General features: G+C 49.6%; 1 protein-coding gene across 1 annotated transcript; it reads left to right on the top strand.

Annotated features, from left to right (window-relative positions):
- Positions 1 to 5,910: 5,910 nt before the first annotated feature.
- Positions 5,911 to 19,662, top strand: Prss36 (serine protease 36). The gene is made up of 15 exons (XM_075975199.1): positions 5,911 to 5,947; positions 6,232 to 6,267; positions 6,446 to 6,481; positions 7,175 to 7,337; positions 7,681 to 7,961; positions 10,174 to 10,340; positions 15,656 to 15,905; positions 16,003 to 16,132; positions 16,437 to 16,708; positions 16,803 to 16,966; positions 17,739 to 17,976; positions 18,089 to 18,230; positions 18,489 to 18,754; positions 18,828 to 18,949; positions 19,207 to 19,662. Exons 1-15 carry the CDS (start codon positions 5,911 to 5,913, stop codon positions 19,486 to 19,488), a joined length of 2,586 nt encoding a protein of 861 aa, XP_075831314.1. The 3' UTR covers positions 19,489 to 19,662.
- The last annotated feature ends 641 nt before the right edge of the window (positions 19,663 to 20,303 follow it).

The raw sequence follows: 20,303 nt of genomic DNA, 5'->3' as shown, positions 1-20,303 counted from the left end.
AATGAGTAGCTAAGCAGAAGGAAGCTGGGCAGAGCTTAGGGTAGAGGAGGAGGTGCTAGGATGCCAGCATGGATCTTGAAATGTGTAACAGGCACTCTTGATGCTGAGGGAGCCTGGAGGCCAGCGTGAACCTTGATATGCTGATAGATGCCACAGGTGGCTGTGTGTCTCTTCTGCCAGAGGTAAGAGAAATGACTCCTTTGGGTAGACAGGAATCTGTTTCACAAGTTCTTGAGGAATACTGGTTTGTATCTAACCACCAGAAATCCTCCTGTATAGCCTTAGGTTGACCCCATTTCTGGATCTTTGGACTGCCCTTTTAGGTGGTGGTACAGACAGATGCCCGGGTTCTTTTCTGAGGTTTGGCCAGCCCTACCCGAAGTGGAGTGACTTGCAGATCCTGAACACAATTCCTTTTTCTTAAAGAAAGGTCTTACATAGCCCATGCTGGCCTTGATCTTGCCATGTAGATGCCTCAGCCTCCCGAGGGCTGGGGTTGTTGGTATGAGGTGCCATGCTTGCCTGTGGTCTTAACCTCGGCACAGTGACTGGGCCTAATCTACTGCTATTTCAGTCAGCAATCGTGACACCACTGTTACCAGCCTGCTTCTGTGGCAACGGCCCAGTCACTCATGCTACAGCCTGGCAGGAATTCTGTTCCCACAGGCATCCACCCTGTTGTTGCCACTAAAGATGGCTTTAACTAAATCTCTATCATTCTATTTATAAATAAGACTTGAGCTTCAAAAGATAGGGTGAAAACCTGTTAGCTCAGAGAGGCTGGGCAGTAACTAGCTAACTTCGCTTGCTGGCATCTCTGGAAAAAGTGTCCTTCTGTTCTGTCCCAAACAAAAAAAAAAAAAAAACCAGAGCCGCTATAAATCCCTAGTTCCCTCCCTACTACTTCCTGTGTCTCTCATCTCTCAAATGCCCTCTGATGCTCTGATGTGGGACTCCCCCCTGTACGCTCTGAATATGTTTATTACTATTGTTAATAAAGAAGCAAGGCAGGAATTCCAAGCAGAGATAGAGGAGAAAAGAAGGCAGAGTCAGAGCTGCCATGTAGCTGTGGAAGGAGACAGACACCCCGGAACCTTACTGGTAAACCACAAGCCTTCTGGTAAAATACAAAATAATCGGTATGGGTTAATTAAGATGTAAGAGTCAATTAGTAAGAAGCCTGAGCTAATAGGCCAAGCAGTGTTTTAATTAGTTTTGTTTCTGTGTGATTGTTTGGGGTCTGGGCAGCCAGGAAACAAACAAGCAGCCTCCGTTTACAATGCTCTATAACTACTTTCTGTCAGCTAGTTGCTAACTCAGCCTCCTAACCCAAGGCTAATTTTATTTAATCAATACAAATACAAACTCGGGGCTGACAACGATTGAACATCCCCACCACTTGCCCAAACACATTCTTTTTTTTTAATTTATTATGTATACAATATTCTGTCTTCATGTAGGCCTGCAAGTCAGAAGAGGGCACCAGACCTCATTACAGATGGTTGTGAGCCACCATGTGGTTGCTGGGAATTGAACTCAGGACCTTTGGAAGAGCAGGCAATGCTCTTAACCGCTGAGCCGTCTCTCCAGCCCCCTCAAACACATTCTTCACAGAAGATTCAGCCCTGCCTGGTGGAGCTGATCTTGACTGTGCTCAGGTCTGCTTACCTGGTGAAGTCTTCTCTTTACCATTCTTCCCTGTTATCATACACTACACAGGTGCTGCACCACTGTGTTACACCCCAACCAGTTTTATTTATTGAATTTATTATTTATGTTGGTAGAAGGAGAGAGAGGTTTGAGACAGGGGCTCCTGCAGCCCTGGATTGCCTTGAACTAGCCATGTAGCCAAAGCTAGCCTTGAACTCCTAATCCCACCTGTACCTTCCAAGTGCCAGTATTGCAGGTGTGCACCACCAGGACCAGCCTATTCTATTTCATTCTCCTGTAGTCTATATCGTTGTGTACCGACCATGCCCTTGACCACTGAGCCAGCTCCCCAGTCCAGAAGTGGAACGAAGGATTTGAGGATCATCTACAGAATGTTCTTTTTTTTCCCCTGGCAGTGACAATCATCAACTTTCTTTGTTATTGTTTTTATTGTTTTCTTTTATTTGTTTGTGGTTATTCTCTGAAGTCAGTTCAGAAGTAAATAAATAAATGTGACCTGGAACCTTTTTGTTAAAAGAAACCATCTCTCTTATCAGGAAATGTAATATCAAGAGCTCGGCTTCAGAATGCCTCTGTTTTCCCCAGTGCTGAAAGGTCTCTCTATCCTCCAGGCACCTTGAGAAGCTGCATATTACAAATACCGAGCTGTATCTGATGTAATAGGGCACCTTTTACCAACATTTTCAGTCAAGAAAGTCACTTTTGGAGTTGGTTCACTTGTATTCCCTTAACTGACCCTCGAGTCCACGTAGAAACTCCGATGTGTCTCCTTAGGAGCAGAGCTGTGCTGTAAAGCTCAGAGCGTGTGCTTGCCTAGAGCACAGCCCACTGAAAGACCCATTTCGATACAACCCCCACCTGGTCAAGACCTCAGCTTTCTTATGCTCTTTGCAGTCGGTATTGTCCCCAGAAAGGATTTCCCCTCCCTGGCTTCTAGCGCCATCTGTCAGTTTGTCTTATTCCAAAATTGTATGTGAGTAGCCAACTATAATGGCTTACGTCTGTGATTGCAACCCTCCGGAAGCCGAGGCAAGAGAGCTGCAGCCAGTTTGAGGTCATTCGGAGCTACACAGTAAGATCTTGTCTTAAAAAAATAAATAGAGCCAGGCTGTGCTCCTTTAATCCCAGCACAGTGGTGGTCGTGGTGGTTCTGTGAGTTCTAGGCCAGCCTGGTCTACAAAGTGAGCTTCAGGACAGCCAGGGATACACACAGAGAAACCCTTTCTCGAAAAACAAACAGGGCTGGAGAGATGGATCAGCTTAAGAGCACTGCCTGCTCTTCCAAAGGTCTGGGGTTCAACTCATGGTGGCTCACAACCATCTGTAGTGAGATCTGGTGCCCTCTTCTGGCCTGCAGGCAAACATGCAAGCAGAATGCTATATACATAATAAATAAATAAATCTTTTTAAAAGATAAAAAATAAAACAAATAAATAAAAAAAATAGATGGCTGGAGACATGGCTCAGGGGTTAAGAATTAATGCTTGCTCATCCAGAGAACCCAGTTCAATTCCCAGTACCTACCTACACGGTTGCTCACAAACATCTTGTAACTCCAGTTCTAAAGTGATTCAATGCCTTCTTCTGGACTCTGTGGGTACTGCACACACATTGTGCACAGACATTTATGCAGATAAAAGACACACACCATACTACTACTACTACTACTACTACTACTACTACTAATAATAATAATAATAATAATAATAATAATAATGAATATGTTTTAAAACAAAGTTCTGGGGAAATGGCTGGATTGGCAAAATGGTTGTCTTACACTTGTGAAGTCCTGAGTCCTAGCTCCAGTACCAGATAAAATAGGTGTGATGGATTGGGTAGTAGTGCATGCCTTTAATCCCAGCACTTGGGGGGCAGAGGCAGGCAGTTGTGTCCCTGTGTCTGTGACAAGGTCTCACTTGGTCCAGACTATGTTACCCTACACTGTGTTGGGACAAGGTCTCATATGGTCCAGACTATGTTACGCTGCAGTGTGTTGGGACAAGGTCTCATATGGTCCAGACTATGTTACCCTACACTGTGTTGGGACAAGGTCTCATATGGTCCAGACTATGTTACGCTGCAGTGTGTCTATAACAAGGTCTCATATGGTCCAGACTATGTTACGCTGCAGTGTGTCTGTGACAAGGTCTCACTTGGTCCAGACTATGTTACCCTACACTGTGTTGGGACAAGGTCTCATATGGTCCAGACTATGTTACGCTGCAGTGTGTCTATAACAAGGTCTCATATGGTCCAGACTATGTTACGCTGCAGTGTGTCTGTGACAAGGTCTCATATGGTCCAGACTATGTTACGCTGCAGTGTGTCTGTGACAAGGTCTCATATGGTCCAGACTATGTTACGCTGCAGTATGTTTGTAACAAGGTCTCATATGGTCCAGACTATGTTACGCTGCAGTGTGTCTGTGACAAGGTCTCATATGGTCCAGACTATGTTACGCTGTAGTGTGTCTGTGACAAGGTCTCATATGGTCCAGACTGGCCTCAAACTTGCTCTACAACAGTGATTCTCAATTTTTCTAATGCTGTGATCCTTTAATACAGTTCCTTATGTTGCAGGGACCCCCCAACCATAACATTAATATTGTTGCTACTTCACAACTGTAATTTTGCTACTATTATGAATCGTAATGTGAATATCTGTGTTTTCAGATAGTCTTCAGCAATCCCTATGAAGGGGTCGTGACTCACAGGTTGAGAACCACTGATCTACAGCCAAGGATAACTTCAGACTCCTGATCCTCCGTCCTGTTCTTCCCAAGTACAGGAAGTGATGAGGATTAAACCCATCAGACATTGCACATCCACAGCCCCTGAAAGTATAAGTCACTACTCTGTTGGGATCTGGGACCAGCCCGGACCTAAATTATTTCTCATTCCTGAGTGGAGGTGTGGGAATAAAGACACAACTCACATGACTTTATTGGGAGGGGAGCTTTCAAGGATCCTTCATGAAATCCTGAGTTCGCAGCCTGAAAATCACCCACATTTATTCTCCAAGCAGCTTTTATAACAAAATGTAAACTGCCGGGGAGGGGGGGCGGTCATTAGCATTCTGTTTCCTAGGTAGCCGGGAGAATGACTGTGGTCACGTCCACACTCTAAGCTTATGCCTGCTCTGTCAGGTAGACTGAAAACACCTCTTGCCCCTCCTAAATTACAATAGAAGGGGCAGAATGACATTAGCAGATCCTGACCCTTTGCTTACGATGACATCAGGCGGTCTCACTATCAAAAACTAGGCGACCACCGTCTGTGTGGAAGGTGCAAACTGTGCCTTGCCAGGTCGTTCAGAATTCTGGCCTCCATACACTGTAGAAATATGGGCCTGTATAATCCGGCCCCTGTACTCCTCCACAGAAATCTTTGGTTTTCTCTGTTAGGAGCTAAGTCCCGTACCTCACACACCTGGTTCTTTGTGAAGACGGGGTCTCACTCTGTCCACTTCAGCCTTCACAGGGCTGGGATCGCACCTGGGCCCCACCATGCCCAGCGCCTTACATTTCTTAAACCACTTCTAATGATAAGCAATACGCCAAGAGGCTGAGTGGTTTTCCCAAGTCATCTAAAGAGCAAACAACAGTACTGAGAGTCTACCACCCTAGCACAGAGGTCATCAGAATGTTCCAGCCAGGCTGCTTGGTCCTCTCCAGCAGGCCTAAGTCTATGATCCCTTTGTTAGGATGGAATCAAATTCCCTGGAGTTCCTGCCCCAGCCCTGGCCAGTAACTCCAGTAACTAGAGCTGTGTGAGAAGAAAAGGCCAAGCCACTGGGGAAGCCACACCCCAATCAAAGGTGAGGTCTCCGGTGAGTCATGCCAAGGGCTATGGCTCAGCTTGGTTCTGCTCTTCCAAGAGCCCTGTGCATATGCGTCCACCACGGTCATCTGACTTGGTTTTGACACAGAGAACTCTCTGCTCATCTCACCCACATCCAGGTGTCCTGGAGCTGGGACACCTCCCTTACTTCCATTCCGAGCCTCCAGATATGTGAGATGCACCGGAGCCTGGGGTGGGGCCTTTGAACTCCCTACTTTCCCCCTTCAGCCCCAGATCCTCTCAGATTCCTCCTGTAAATGGGCTCTAGCCAGGAAGGGTGGGGCTACTCCTGGGACCATTGGGAGGGACCAGACACAGTCAGTGACAGTCTGGTGGCAGGAAGCAGCCTTTCAACTGTCTGTCTCTGTGCCTCCCGCTGCCCCGCCAACTCTAGTGAACCATGTCCCAGCACCTGTTCATCCCAGTTGTAATGATGGGTAAGTTCAGAGGCTAGGGCTTCAGGAGGCCTGGATGGCACCACCTAGAGAGCTGAAAAGCAGAATATAGTTCCTGCAGCCTTTAGAGGCAGTGAGATGTCAAAAGAGACAGAGAAGGACCATACCAAGAACCTGGGGGATTTGGGGGAGGGGGAACGGGAAAGGGAGGCCCTACTGGCTGTCGGGGCGAGGTGGAACATTGTAGACCTGGGCAGAAGGAGCGAGAGCCTCACCTAGGTGCATCGTCTCTCCAGCCTTTCCCTGCCTCCCTCTTGTCTTCCCAGTGGTCAGCCCCATCCCAGGAGCCTTCCAGGACTCAGGTAAGATGGCTAGTCAGAAGAAAGTGAGGTGCCGTGGTGCAGGCAGGTCAAGGGGCTGAAACAATAACAAGGGGATGGGACTGGGGAGGCAAATCTGGGGTTAGAGCAGGAAGATGGGGGCGAGGCAACGTCGGGGTTGAAGTCACAGTGTCTTCTCTCTTTACCCTCTGTCTTCTAGCTGTCAGTCCTACCCAAGGAGAATTTGAAGACTTAGGTAAGAGAGAGGCATGAGTTGCCTTGGATCTTGGGGGTTTTTTGTTTGTTTGGTTGGTTGGTTGGTTGGTTATTTTTGTTTTGGTTTGGTGGTTTGGCTTGGTTTGGTTTGGATTTTTGAGATAGGGTTTCTCTGTATAGCCCTGGCTGTCCTGGAACTCCCTCTGTAATCCATGCTGGCCTCGAACTCCACAGCGATCTCCCTGCAGCCCCCCACCCCAGTGCAGGGATTAAGGGTGTACATCAATTCGCCGCCTGGCTTTTTGGGTTTTTTGGTTTTTGTTTGTTTGTTTGTTTGTTGTTTTGGGGTTCTTTTTGGTTTTTTGTTTTGTTGTTGTTGTTTTGAGCGAAGGTGTCTTTCTATAGTCCTAGCTGTCCTGACTCGCTCTGTAGACCAAGCTGGCTTCATACCCTCAGATATCTGCCTGCCTCTGCTGGGATTAGCTGGGATTAAAGGTGCACACCATCACACCTGGCTGCCTTGACTCTTAAAGACTTTTCAGGCTGGCTAAGTTATGAGTGAACTGGAAGATCCCAGGGACTCTGCCATGCCTTGGTCATGTTCAGAAGGGCAAATTAAAGGAGTGGATGAAGATTCAGGCTTTCTCCCGAGTTATCAGGGTCTCTGGAGTCTGAGGGTCAGAGGGGAGGAGAACCCTAACAGGGCTCTGGCTTCCATGGGTCTCCATTCCAGACTGCGGTCGCCCTGAGCCCTCTTCCCGTATTGTGGGGGGCTCCGATGCACACCCTGGCACTTGGCCATGGCAGGTGAGCCTGCACCAAGGTGGGGGCCACATCTGCGGGGGCTCTCTCATCGCCCCTTCCTGGGTCCTCTCCGCTGCTCACTGTTTCGTGACGTGAGTACAGTCTCTCTCTCCTTCAAAGTGTCCAATTCTCTCCTTCAACGGCTAACTAAAGGTGGCTCTGCAGCTCCACCTTCCCTGCTTACCCTCCCTGCCAATCAATGCCATGCTGTCCATGCTGAGCACCCTGGAATAGGAACTATCCTTCCATTGACATCTCCAAATCCTATTTGACCCTTTCAACCACAGCGTCTCAGCCCCTAATCTGGATCTGATGCTCACTTCCTGGGTTCCTACTGACCCTAACTATCCCTCGGCTCTGAGTCCTCAGCTCCAAAGTGATCTGCTGATTCCGTGGGGCCAACCTAGTCCCCTTCCCTCCCCGGCACTGGAGCAGGAACGGAACCTTGGAGCCCGCGGACGAATGGTCAGTCCTGTTGGGCGTGCACTCCCAGGACGGACCCCTGGACGGCGCGCACTTGCGCTCAGTGGCCGCCATCCTGGTGCCGCACAACTACAGCAGAGTGGAACTGGGCGCCGACTTGGCTCTGCTGCGCCTGGCCTCGCCCGCCAGGCTAAGCCCCTCGGTGCGGCCGGTCTGCCTGCCTCGTGCCTCGCACCGCTTCGCTCACGGCACCGCCTGCTGGGCCACGGGCTGGGGAGACGTCCAGGAGGCTGGTGAGTGGGGCGGGCGACCGCCCTTGCAGGTGTGGGTCCCGGAGCACCCTAAAAGTTGGGTCCTCCTGTGGGTGGCTCCTCAGAAGCTGGGCCTAAAGAGAAGGATCCAGGCGGAGCTTGGGAGACTTAGTTCTGATCCACGGAAAATTCCTAACCTCCCTCTATGTACCTTCCTCTGCCCCAGAGGTTGCCCCACCTCTGGCCTCACCTTTTCTCCCAGTTTTTGTTTTTGTTCTCTCTTCTGGATTTAGGCTGGACTCGGGTTCCATCCCAGCTCTTTCAGACAAAGCATTACCCCTGCACACTTCCTCCTGCGAAAGGAGAAAAACAGCCCCAGGGGGTATTGGGTGGTTCAGACGGGCACAGCCGAACTTAATGGGTTGTGGTTACCTTCTGTAATAGGTGTTCAAGTACTGCCGCTTAGACCCGCTTGTTCTTCCATATTCCTCCCTTCCTACCTATCCACTGCTCCTCAGTCTCTTCTCCGCTTTCGCGTCTCCCTGCTCAGAACATTCATTGGCTCACGCTTTTGTCGAGGATGTTTCTATGTGCCAGGCACTGTGTTAGACAAGCCCTGAAAGAGATACACCAGTGAACATAACAAGCGTTCATTTACTGTTCTTGGTAAAAACACAGAGCTGTTCTACAGAAACATTGCTCCTGGAAGTAGCAGGTACAGACTGAATTAGGAAGCCGACCAGTCAGGAGGCTGGGTTGCTCCCTTAGGCCCAGGATTATGCTGCCTGCACTGGGGAGTTACAGTGGAATACAGAGATGTCACAACTGACTTGGGAACTATCTGGGGAAGGTGAGCTAAGGCTCAGCTGTTATAAAGTAACTGTTGCTTGGACAGAGAACCCAGGTTTGATTCCCAGCACCCACATGGTAGTTCACAACCAAATGTAATTCCAGATACCTCCATTTCCAGGATGTCCTATGCCCTTTTCTGAACTTTGGGGATACCAGGCACACATGCGATATGCATACAGACAATCAGGCAAAAACAAAACAAAAAAACTCATATTCATAAAATAATCTTTTAAAAGGGGGAGAGGGGCCAGGTGGTGGTGGTACACACACACCTTTGGTCCCAGCACTTGGGAGGTAGAGGCAGGCAGATCTCTGAGTTCAAGGCCAGCTTGGACTATAGAGTGATTTCCAGGACAGCCAGGGCCACACAGAGAAACTCTGTCTTGAAAAACCAATAAAATAACAGATGGACAGGGATGACACCCAGATTCTTTCTGTTGTTGTTTTGTTTTGTGTTCATTTTTTTTAAAGATTTATTTATTATATATAGTGTTCTGCTTGGATGTTTGCCTACAGGCCAGAAGAGGGCACCAGATATCACTATAGATGGTTGTGAGCCACCATGTGGTTGCTGGGAAGAGCAGGTAGTACTCTTAACAACTGAGCCCTATCTCCGGCCCCCCTTTGTTTATTTTTTTGAGACAGGATTTCTTGGTATAGCCCTTACTGTCCTGGAACTCATTCTGTACTTCATGCTGGCCTCAAACTCAGAGATTTGCCTGCCTCCCAGTGCTGGAGTTAGAGGCATGTGCCATAACGGCCAGATGCTTATCCTAAACTCCAGTTTCTGTGTTTGGCAAGACCGTATTTAATCACGTGATATCTTTGTGAAAAGGATGCTCTTTTTGGGACAAACACAATTCTGCATAAGGGTCGAGAGCTTACTGATTTTGGCTCCTCCAGAAGTACATTATTGTCTGGGGACCTTGTATAGTCCACAATCTGTACCATCATCTGTGGCAGCTCTCCTGGCTGCTTACAGGGGCTAAGCCTGAGACGGGGCCTTCGAGAGAAGATAAGAGCAGCGGACAATGCGATGAGGGTGGTAGGCCAAGCTGCCATCTTTTTCCCCCCTGAGGCAGGGCCTCACATAAGCCAAGATGGCATCAGACTTTCTATGTAGCTGCTGATGACCTCGAATTTCTGAATCTCCAGTTCCACTCCCCAAGTTCTGGGATTTCAAGCCTGTGTGGCCACACCTGGATGACTCAATTCTGGGGACCAAACACAGGCCTTCACGCATGCTAGCAAGCAGCCTACCAACTGAGCTACACCTGCAGACCCACTGGGGACGTGTTGACGGAGATGTCCAGGAAGCAGCTGACAGGGACAAAGTTAAGGCCTGGGGAGATGAGTGTTTCATACCTGACTCATCGTATCTGCTCTCTGATTCTATCCCCAGACCCTCTGCCTCTCCCCTGGGTGCTACAGGAAGTGGAGCTAAGGTTGCTGGGAGAGGCTGCCTGTCAGTGTCTCTACAGTCGGCCTGGCCCTTTCAACCTGACTTTCCAGCTTCAGCCAGGGATGCTGTGTGCTGGCTATCCGGAGGGACGCAAGGATACCTGCCAGGTGAGGAGAGGTCTCCTAACCCATAGGAAGCAGCTAAGGAACAGACAAATGTTGGAGCCTCATCTTCAGTGGAATTTGGTCTGGGGAGTACGGCTCATGGGTACAGTATGTGCCTAGAACCTAGGAGGCTCTGGGTTCAATCTCTGGCAACAAACCAAAAACCAAAGACAGGGCTGGAGAAGTGGCTCAGAGGGTAAGAGCACTGGCTGCTCTTCTAGAGGCCCTGAGTTCAATTCCTAGCAACCGCATGGTGACTCACAACCATCTGTAATTCGAACTGGTTCCCTCTTCTGGCCTGCAGGCATACAGACAGGCAGAACATTGTATACATAATAAATAAAGAAATTAAAAAAACAACCCAAAGACAGCCAATGGAGCCTAGCATACTAGAGCACACTTGTAATCTCAGCATTTGGGAAGTAGAGGCCAGACACCCACTATAGAGAGATGCTTGCTGATCAAGGTTGAGAGCCACATTGATTTATGGGTATCAACATAAATATTTAGAAGGCAGTTTGACAACATGTAAATTTAGCAAAGCAATCTTAGTAGATTCCCCACGAGGCACGACTGCATGGTTTACAACATGACACGACATTGAGATTTTTATTTAATAACTTATGATTTCTTGGGGAAGCACTGTCCACAAATACAGGGTTCCTGTGCTCAAACTCTTTTTAAAATTATATATATATGTGTGTGTGTGTATAACTTATATGTATGTATATATGTTTATTTTTGACAGGGTCTCACTATGTATTCTTGACTGCCCTAGAATACTTTTTTTTTGCTGGGGGGGGGTTGAGACAGGGTTTCTCTGTAGCTTGAGAGCCTGTCCTGGAACTAGCTCTTGTAGATCAGGCTGGCCTCAAACTCACAGAGATCCACCTGCCTCTGCCTCCCGAGTGCTGGGATTAAAGGCGTGCGCCACCACCGCCTGGCATATAAAAAAATAATTTTTTAAAAAAGAAAGGAAGAAAATAGCCATTCTCAGTGGGTGCAATGGAATCTCAAAGTAGTTTCTTTATCTTGTTAACTCAGGCTTTACTGGGAAAAGATAGCTGCCATGCTGTGAGAGCACCCGAGTGGAGTCCATACATCTGATGAACTCTGTTCAAAACGTGGTTCTGAAGCTCAGAGCTTCACGCTCTACACCCTCACTGTCAATTATGTTTTTATGCGCTCTTCCACCAAAACCAAAGCAAAACAAGACTGAAAAATCAATGACAGGGCTAAAACTAGAAAAAAACATCAGCTTTTCATTCATAGCTCATGCCCTGTAGCTGCGTTCAGACCTTACCCAGTCCCTAATGTTTAGCTTTCTTGTTCTTCCTACATATTCTATGGTAGCCACATGTGCAGTTGATACATACATACATGCATACGCACATACATACATATTATAGGTTTGGAGCCACATAAGTGAGCTTATTACCTTTGAGATGTGTTACCTCAATATTATACATTCTAACTCCATCCATTTTCCTGCGAATTTTGTTTTTGTTTAGAGCTGAGAAATATTCCATTTTATCTCTGTTGGAGATTTTGACCCACTGTCCGTTGATGGACACTTAGATTGGTCCCCTTGCTCTGCTACAGTGAACAGAGAAACACTAAACATCTCTATGGTAGGGTATGGAGTTCTCTGTGTCCAAGACTGGCTTAGGTTAATCATACAGTAAAAATCTTTTCGTTTTGTTGTGTTTTGAGGAACCTCCCGACTGACTTCCATACTGGCTATACTAATTTGTGTCTCCCACTACAGTGAATAAGGGCTCCTCTTTCTCCACATCTTCTGCAGCACTCAAAGTAGTTTAAATTTGCATTTCCCTGATGGCTAATGCTGTTGAACACTTTTAAAAAGGTTTAGTAGCTTTTGTATGTCTTCTCCTGAGAACTTCCTGTTCGGATCAATGGCCCCTCTTCTGCTTGGGTCGTTTTCCTTGTGTTTAGATTCTTGCTTCTTCAGTTCTTTGAATATACTGTAATGTTTATTGAACTTCCCGAGGTTGACAACATGGTTCAGCAAGCACGTGTTCTCACTGTCCAGCTTGACAGCCTGAGTTTGATCCCCAGGACCCGCGTGGTGGAAGGAGAGAGAACTGAGTCCTAAGAAATGTTCTTTTTCTTTTTTTTAGTTTTATAGATTTATGTATGTTTTAGGCATAAGTGCCCTGTCTGCATGCATATCAGAGAGGGCTTCAGATTCCATTACAGATGGTTGTGAGCCACCATGAAGTTAGTTGTCCTCGGCCCTCCAACACACATGCGCACACACATGCACACACACGCACATACGCACACACACGCACACACACACACACATACAAAGGCTGAGAGAAACACTGGGAGAGTTCAGTTGTTGGAGTGCTCAGCCTGCACTTTCAGCCGTAGCACCACAGAAGCGGAGAGCCATGGTACATGCCTATAATCCCAGAACTCATGAAGCGGCGGATGCAGAAGATCAGAAGTCAAGGCCAGCTTCAGCTACACAGTGAATTTGGGGCCAGCCTGGGCTTTATGAGACTTTATCTCAACTAAAACAAAATGGGGGTAGGGAGTAGAGGGGCTCAGAAACCAAAACTGTGTTTCAATTTAAATAATTGGAACTGGAAAGTTGGCACTATGGTTAAGAGCATTTGCTGCTCTTGCAGAGGACCAGGGTGCAATTCCCAGAACCTTTATACCATCTGTAACTCCAATTCCAGGGGATCCAACAGCCTCTTCTCACCTCCACAAGCACCAGACACACCTGTGGTGCCCAAACACACATGCAGGCAAAACACTCACATACATAAAGCACTAAACCAATCTCAAATAATAATAGTTGCTTTGGGCTGTTAGCTACTGTTCTGGGTAGCAGAACTCTACAAAATGTTGAGTCTTCTATTTTTAAACGTATTTATTCATTTACTTATTTGTTTTGTGTGCTCTGGTGTTTTGTCTGCATGTGTATCTGTGTGAAGGTGTCAGATCTGCTGAAACAGGAGTTACAGACAGTCGTGAGCTGCCCTGTGGGTGCTGGGAGTTGACCCTGACTCCTCTGGGAAGAGTGGCCAGGGCTCTTCTCCATCTCTCCAGCCCCAAGTCTTCTTTGTGATCCTCCTCAGGTCACCAAGATTCCTGAGCTCAGAGACACCTTAACAACAATGTCCCATTCCTATTGTTTCTGGTCCACTGATTTTAGGTCTTCCTCCTCATTTGATTTCATAGCCCCTCTTTTTTTTTTTTTAATCTTTATTTATTACATATACAGTGTTCTGCTTGCATGTATACTTGCAGGCCAGAAGAAGGCACTAGATCTCATTACAGATGGTTGTGAGCCACCATGTGGTTGCTGGGAATTGAACTCAGGACCTCTGGAAGAGCAGACAGAGTGCTCTTAACCTCTGAGCCATCTCTCCAGCCCCATAGCCCCTCTTTTTAAAATAACTGATTTTTATTTTATGTACACTGGTGTTTTGCATACATGTATGTCTGTGTTAGGGTGCTGGATTTCCTGGAGGTATAGATAGTTGTGACCTGCCATGTAGATACTGGGAATTGAACTGAACCTGGGTCTTCTGGAAAAGAGGTCAGCACTCTCAACTTGAGCCATCTCTTCAGCTCTCCCCCAACCCCCGCCTATTTTTGAGACAGGGTTTCTCTGTGTAGCTTTGCAGGCTGTCCTGGAACTTGTTCTGTAGACCAGGCTGGCCTCAAAGTCACAGAAATCTGCCTGCCTCTGTCTCCTGAGGGCTTGAATTAAAGGTTTGTGCCCCTACTGCCCAGCTTTTTTTTTTTTTAAGATTTATTTTATATGTACACAGTCTTCTGTCTGTATGCTTGCTTGCATGCCAGAAGAGGGCATCAGGCCTCACTATTATATATAGATGGTTGTGAGTCACCATGTGGTTACTGGGAATTGAACTCAGGACCTCTGGACGAGCAGCCAGTGCTCTTAACCTCTGAGCCATCTTTTCAGCAAAGCCTCCCATTTCCCTTTGTAATGAATTTGTTTATTTGTTTATTTATTCATTCACTCAGACAGTATCTTACCTATGTTTCCTAACGCTTACAGCATCTTCCTCAACTCATATCTCTATTTCCTTTTTAACATTTATTTATTTGTTTATTGTGTGTGCGTGTGTGTTCCGCTCTGTATGTCAGAGTACGTGGTGGACATCAAGTGACTGCTTGCAGGAATTAGCTCTCACCTTCCCTCATATGAGTCCTGCAAACTGACCTCAAATCCTCAGGCTTGGCAACAAGTGCCTTCAGCCACCAGGCCACCTCACTGGGCCTCTTTTGTTTCTTTGTTTGACGACAGTCTCGTGTAGCTCAGGCTAGCCTATAAATAGCTATGTCACTGAGTCTTGATCCTTTCACCTCCCAGGTATTGGGACTATAGGTATGTACCTCCAAGCTTGACTTCAATTTCTTTTCTTTTTGCGATTGTGTGCATGTGTGCAGGTGTGCATATGTGTGCAGGTGTGTATATGTGTGTACATATGTGTGCAGGTGTGTACATATGTGTGCAGGTGTGTATATGTGTGCAGGTGTGTGCAGGTGTGCATATGTGTGCAGGTGTGTACATATGTGTGCAGGTGTGCAGGTGTGTGCAGGTGTGCATATGTGTGCAGGTGTGTGTATATGTGTGCAGGTGTGTGCAGGTGTGCATATGTGTGCAGGCAGAAGACAACCTGTGGAGTCATCTTCAGGATATAGTCCACCTCCTTTAAGAGAGAGTTTCTCCTTGGCTTTGAGCTCGCCAATTAGGCTAAACTGGCTGGCCAGCAAGTGGGGAGGACGCTCCAGCCTCTGCCTCCCTTGTAGTTCGGGTCATCATATTTTTACATGAGTTATGGAGCTGGAATCCAGTTCTTTGAGCTTGCAAGGTAACCATTTTCCCAGCTGAGCAACCCCGGCCCCTAACACTTGATTTACTTTTTAAAGAGGTGGCTGAGGGGTGGAGCTCAGCATTTGTGAGACCCTGGGTTCAAGTCAGGCCCAAAACAAATCTTTAGGGGTGTGACTTAGAAACCTTAGAAATCAGAAACAGTTCTGAGGTGAACTATTACAAAAATCATTCAGTTCTGAGTGAGACCGACAGGGCTCTCTGGAAAGGTCACTGATGCAATGTCTGGGTGCTCTTCCTTGGCTTTGGCGACTTGGTGGTTCTGCTTTACCGGGCTTTCTTCTGATTAGGGCAATAGATAATACAGAGATGAAGGTAGCTAAGGAAGGTTGCTAGAAGGTGGCGGTGGCTGTATGTTAGGCCCCAAACGGGCTGTAGATTCTTGAAGTGAAGTCTGACTTAAATCATCTATATTTAGGGTGACTCTGGGGGACCGCTAGTCTGTGAGGACGGCGGCCGTTGGTTCCTGGCGGGAATCACCAGCTTTGGCTTTGGCTGTGGACGGAGGAACCGCCCTGGGGTGTTCACTGCAGTGGCTCCCTATGAGTCGTGGATACGGGAACATGTGACGGGTTCAGAGCCCGGGCCTTCCTTTCCCAGCCAGCTCCAGAAGCCCCAGTCAGGACCCTGGGAGCCCGGAGAAGAAAACTGTACCTTTGCCCAACCAGGTGAAGCCGGACTGGGCAGATTCGAACTCGGGTGGAGGCTGCAGGGTTAAGGATTTCTGCAGACCTCCTGACCCAGGCCTCTCCTCTCATCTCTCAGAGTGCGGGAAGGCTTCGCGGCCAGGGAGCTGGCCCTGGGAGGCCCAGGTGATGGTGCCAGGCTCCAGACCCTGCTATGGAGCTCTGGTGTCTGACAGCTGGGTCTTGGCACCCGCCAGCTGCTTTCTGGAGTGAGTGAGAATCCACGGATCTGGCACTCTTGCACCTCAGACAGGCTCAGTCCTTCCTATGGGGTGGGAGTTGTACTGCTCAGTCTGTAGGGTGGGGTCCCCCTGGAGATTACAGAATCCGGCACAAAGAGGGGGAGTCTGGCGAGGGTGGGTAGGAGGCTCGGTCCAAAACGCGAGAGCCAGAGTAACAGACTCAGAATAGGGAGCGCATTTCCAGCGCTGGGCGAAGCCCCAACTCCTAGATGCAATCTAAGCCTGGGAAGCGAGGCTTGCAGCTTGTGTGTTGAAGCGCACGCGTCCTCAGCATCCCCATCCAGCAGCCCCGCACCTCTGACAGCCCACCCGGCGACCTAGAAGCCTGGCGGGTGCTGCTGCCCTCGCGTCCGGAGGAGGAGAGGGTGGCACGTCTCGTGCCGCACGAGAACGCCTCCAGGGACTCGGCCTCGGACCTGGCGCTGCTGCAGCTGAGGTCGCGCGTGAACCTGACCGCCGCCCCGAGCGCCGTGTGCCTGCCCCATCCCGAACACTTCTTCCTGCCCGGGAGCCGCTGCCGCCTGGCTCGCTGGGGCCGCGGGGGTGCGCCGGGCCGCGCGGGGACACCGCCTGGGTGGGGCGGGCGGGCGGGCGGGGACCACGCGGCCGAAGCACCGCTCGCCTCCCCGTCTCTCAGAATCCGCAGCCGGCTCCGGAGCGCAGCTGGAGGCGCAGCTACTGAACAGCTGGTGGTGTCACTGCCTGTACGGCCGCCAGGGGGAGTCGGTGCCGCCGCCGGGAGACCCGCCCCACTGGCTGTGCCCCGCCTACCAAGAGGAGGAAGAGGCGGGACGATGCTGGGTGAGCGACAGGAGCTCGCCGCGACCATCCGGCCCCGGCCGGAACTCTGCTGGAGGCGGGAGGAGCTAGCAACGGGGGCAGGGCGCTCCGGGCCTCGTGCTTGTGGTGCCTTAACTCGATTATTCGTTACTTTTTTTTTTTTTAGTGACTGTTTTTCTGTGTATCCCTGGCTGTCTTGGAGCAAGCCCTGTAGACCAGGCTAGCCTCGAACTCAGAGACCTGCCTAGGCGAGCATCACCACGCCCGGCTTATTCCTTCTTTTTAAACGCTTTGAGTGTTGGAGAGCCAAGTCTGGGTCCTCGTGAAGCAAGTGCTTTCCCGACAGAGCCATCTCCTCAGCCCGAGTTTGGCAATTTCAATTTTGAGAGGGCTTGAAGCCAGGCGGTAGTGGCGCATGCTTTTGAGTTCCAGGAGAGCCAGAAACCCTGTCTCTAAAATGGGGGTGCAGGGCCCAGGCGGTGGTGGCCTCTGATCCCAGCACTGAGTTTGAGGCCAACCTGGTCTATAGAGCAAGTTCCAGGACAGCCAAGAACAGCTAAGGCTACACAGAGAAGCCCTGTCTTGAAGAACCAAAGAGAGAAAGAAGGAAAGAAGGGCGTGGGGTGAAAAGGTGTTGGAATTTGCTAAGTGAGGGCTAGATTTTTACGAAAATTAGTGTTGGTACTTGGCCAGAAGGATGGATATTTGATTAGTCCACGGAAGGAGAATCAGGATCCCAGGAAAGTCCAGAAAGCTGAGTGCTCACGCTAGTAAAAACACTGTTTTGCCACAGAAAGATTCCAGTTGGAGCCTTCTGTGTCGTGAGGAGGGAACGTGGTTCCTGGCAGGATACAGAACCTTCTCAAGTGGTTGTCTCCGTCCCCGAGCCTTCTCCCCGCTGCAGACTCACGCGCCATGGATTAGTCATGTGACTCAGGGAGCCTACCTGGAGGACCAGCTGATCTGGGACTGGGGCCCTGAGGGGGAGGAGACTGAGGAACAGATTTGTCCCCCACACACTGAGCATGGGGGTGAGCAGGGGTCTGTGAGACTTTAGGAGTTCCTGGGAGGTCTTAGATCCTGGCAAAGCTTCCAGGCGGCAGCTTGGGGACTCCCGCTGAGATGGCCACCTCCTCTCTCTAGCCTGTGGCCTAAGGCCAAAGGCCACTCCAGCTGGTGTGTTGTGGCCCTGGCTGACAGAGGTGCATGTGACTGGTAATCGAGTCTGCACTGGGATTCTGGTTGCCCCAGGCTGGGTCCTAGCAGCTACTCACTGTATTCTCAGGTGAGAAAAATTGGGTGATAAATCAAGGATTCTTTCAGCAGTAGGACATTGTCGCTTTGGGATTTGTGCATTGTGGGAAATTTTTGTTGGAATGTTTTGGTTATTTGGCTTTTGGGGAGCGGGTAAAATGTTTTGAGACAGCAGAGAAATCACAAAGCAATTGCATGGTCCAAGAGACCTGCTCTGCCCCTTCCTTCTGCTGGGAAGGAGTTCACCAGTTATGAAAGAAATAGCCCATGCTGTTTCCTGTTCCCACAGGCTGGGCTCAACCACAGTGCCTTACATCGAAGTGTATCTGGGCCAGGCAGGGGCCAGCTCCCCCCGACAGGGTCACCAGGTATCTCGCTCTGTCATCAGCATCCGCCTGCCCCGGCACTTAGGACTTAGGCCCCCCCTGGCCCTGCTGGAGCTGAACTCTCAGGTGGAGCCTTCCCCATCAGCTCTGCCCATCTGCCTACACCCAGGGGGTATTCCTCCAGGGGCCAGCTGCTGGGTGCTGGGCTGGAAGGACCCCCAGGACAGAGGTGAGAGCCCTTGGGTCATGGGAATGAGGAGTGACCTCAGACCAGAGCCCTATACAGCCTCTTTCCTCTCTAGTTCCTGTAGCTACTGCTGTCTCCATCTTGACTCCACGGCTCTGTCACTGCCTCTATCAGGGCATTCTGCCTCCCGGAACCTTCTGTGTCCTCTATACTGAAGGACAGGAAGATAGATGTGAGGTACAGGGCGGGTCCTATGCATCTTGGGCCAGAGAGGGGAAAGGTAGTTCTAGGCGACTAGACCCTATTCAGATTGGAATTTATTGGTATTGGGCTCCTGATAGGAACAAGTATTTCTGGCCTAGACTTCAGAGGGACCAGGAAGCAGGAAATCTAAGGGTGGAGACATGTAGTGCTTTGTGACTGGACCCTAGGGACGTTAAGAGAACCAGATGCAGGGGTAACAGACCCATTTGGCCTTGGCTCCAACTTTACAGGTGACCTCAGCACCTTCCCTCCTGTGCCAGACTGAGGGAGGCCCCTGGGTTCTCATGGGCATGGCTGTTCGAGGTAGCCAGGAGCTGTTTGCAGCCATTGGCCCTGAAGCTATGTGGATATCGCAAACGGTGGAAGAAGCCCATTTTCTGCATCCCAGTGGCTCCCCCTACTGGCCTTCTGAAGACAGTGACCTCTGCCCCCAAGACTTGGCAGGGGCTGCAAGCTCCCCTAAGGTTGCGGCTGTGTTTCTGCTCCTGCTAGCTCCACTGATCCAGGGCTGAGTCTGGCTCCTCGTCACACCACCCATCAGGCCTGGAATGTGGCCCAACCAGCCAGCTCCCAGGCCTGAAGAGGGCCTCTTCCACCTATACTACATCAGCTTTCAGATAATTGGGCCTCAGTGCTGGCTACTTTGAACCTAAGAATCCTTGGGGGTTGGGGAGGAAGAGACAATAAAGATGTAAATACAGACACGTGGCCTTGTGGCATCTCTTAGGTTCCCGAACACCTCAAGCTAAGGGGAAAGCCCCAAGGATAGGGCTCTGCCCTCTTGATGAGTCAGGCCTTGGGATCCCAGGAAATGTGTCCCCTATAACGTGGCAGCTGTTCCCTCATTCCTGCCTCTGGGCGGGGGAGGTTAGGTGAACAGCTGGTTGTGTGTCACCTCTGCTCTGGAATTAGTATCTCCAGCACCTGCAGCATATTCAACCCTGGCTTGGTACCCCCCAGACTAGAAAGCCCTGGGTTGTAAAAAACAGCTGTGAAAGTACACCCTGATGCCTACTGTACATTCCTAGAGTCTCTAGCGTGTGTGTGCATGCATACACACTCACACACACACACACACACACACACACATGAACCTCGGCACCCTTCAAGAAACTCCCACTTGTCCATCCCAACCAGTGCTCCCAGAAAATCCCCCCTCTGCGCCCAACTTGCCTGTTAATTCAGTGCACATCACCTGCTAACTGGCAAGGGGAGCCTGAAAAATAAGTTCACCAAGTGCTCCCTGTCGAGTGGAAAATGCATGTTGCTACTCCTTGACTAGGGATGAAGAAGTGGTCAGAGAAGACATGAGGTTTGAGCTCATAAA

This window comes from Microtus pennsylvanicus, chromosome 5, assembly GCF_037038515.1.
Source record: "Microtus pennsylvanicus isolate mMicPen1 chromosome 5, mMicPen1.hap1, whole genome shotgun sequence".
NCBI lineage: Eukaryota > Metazoa > Chordata > Mammalia > Rodentia > Cricetidae > Microtus > Microtus pennsylvanicus.
This window is presented reverse-complemented; position numbering and strand designations above follow the sequence as displayed.

What these genes read in the sequence shown, in the direction of transcription:
- Prss36 (XM_075975199.1), top strand. Translation starts at nt 5,911, where the DNA reads ATGTCCCAGCACCTGTTCATCCCAGTTGTAATGATGG. An exon ending in CCCGCCAGCTGCTTTCTGGA is followed by an intron (nt 16,133 to 16,436) that starts GTGAGTGAGAAT and finishes ACGCGTCCTCAG; the next exon opens with CATCCCCATCCAGCAGCCCC. An exon ending in GACAGGAAGATAGATGTGAG is followed by an intron (nt 18,950 to 19,206) that starts GTACAGGGCGGG and finishes CCAACTTTACAG; the next exon opens with GTGACCTCAGCACCTTCCCT.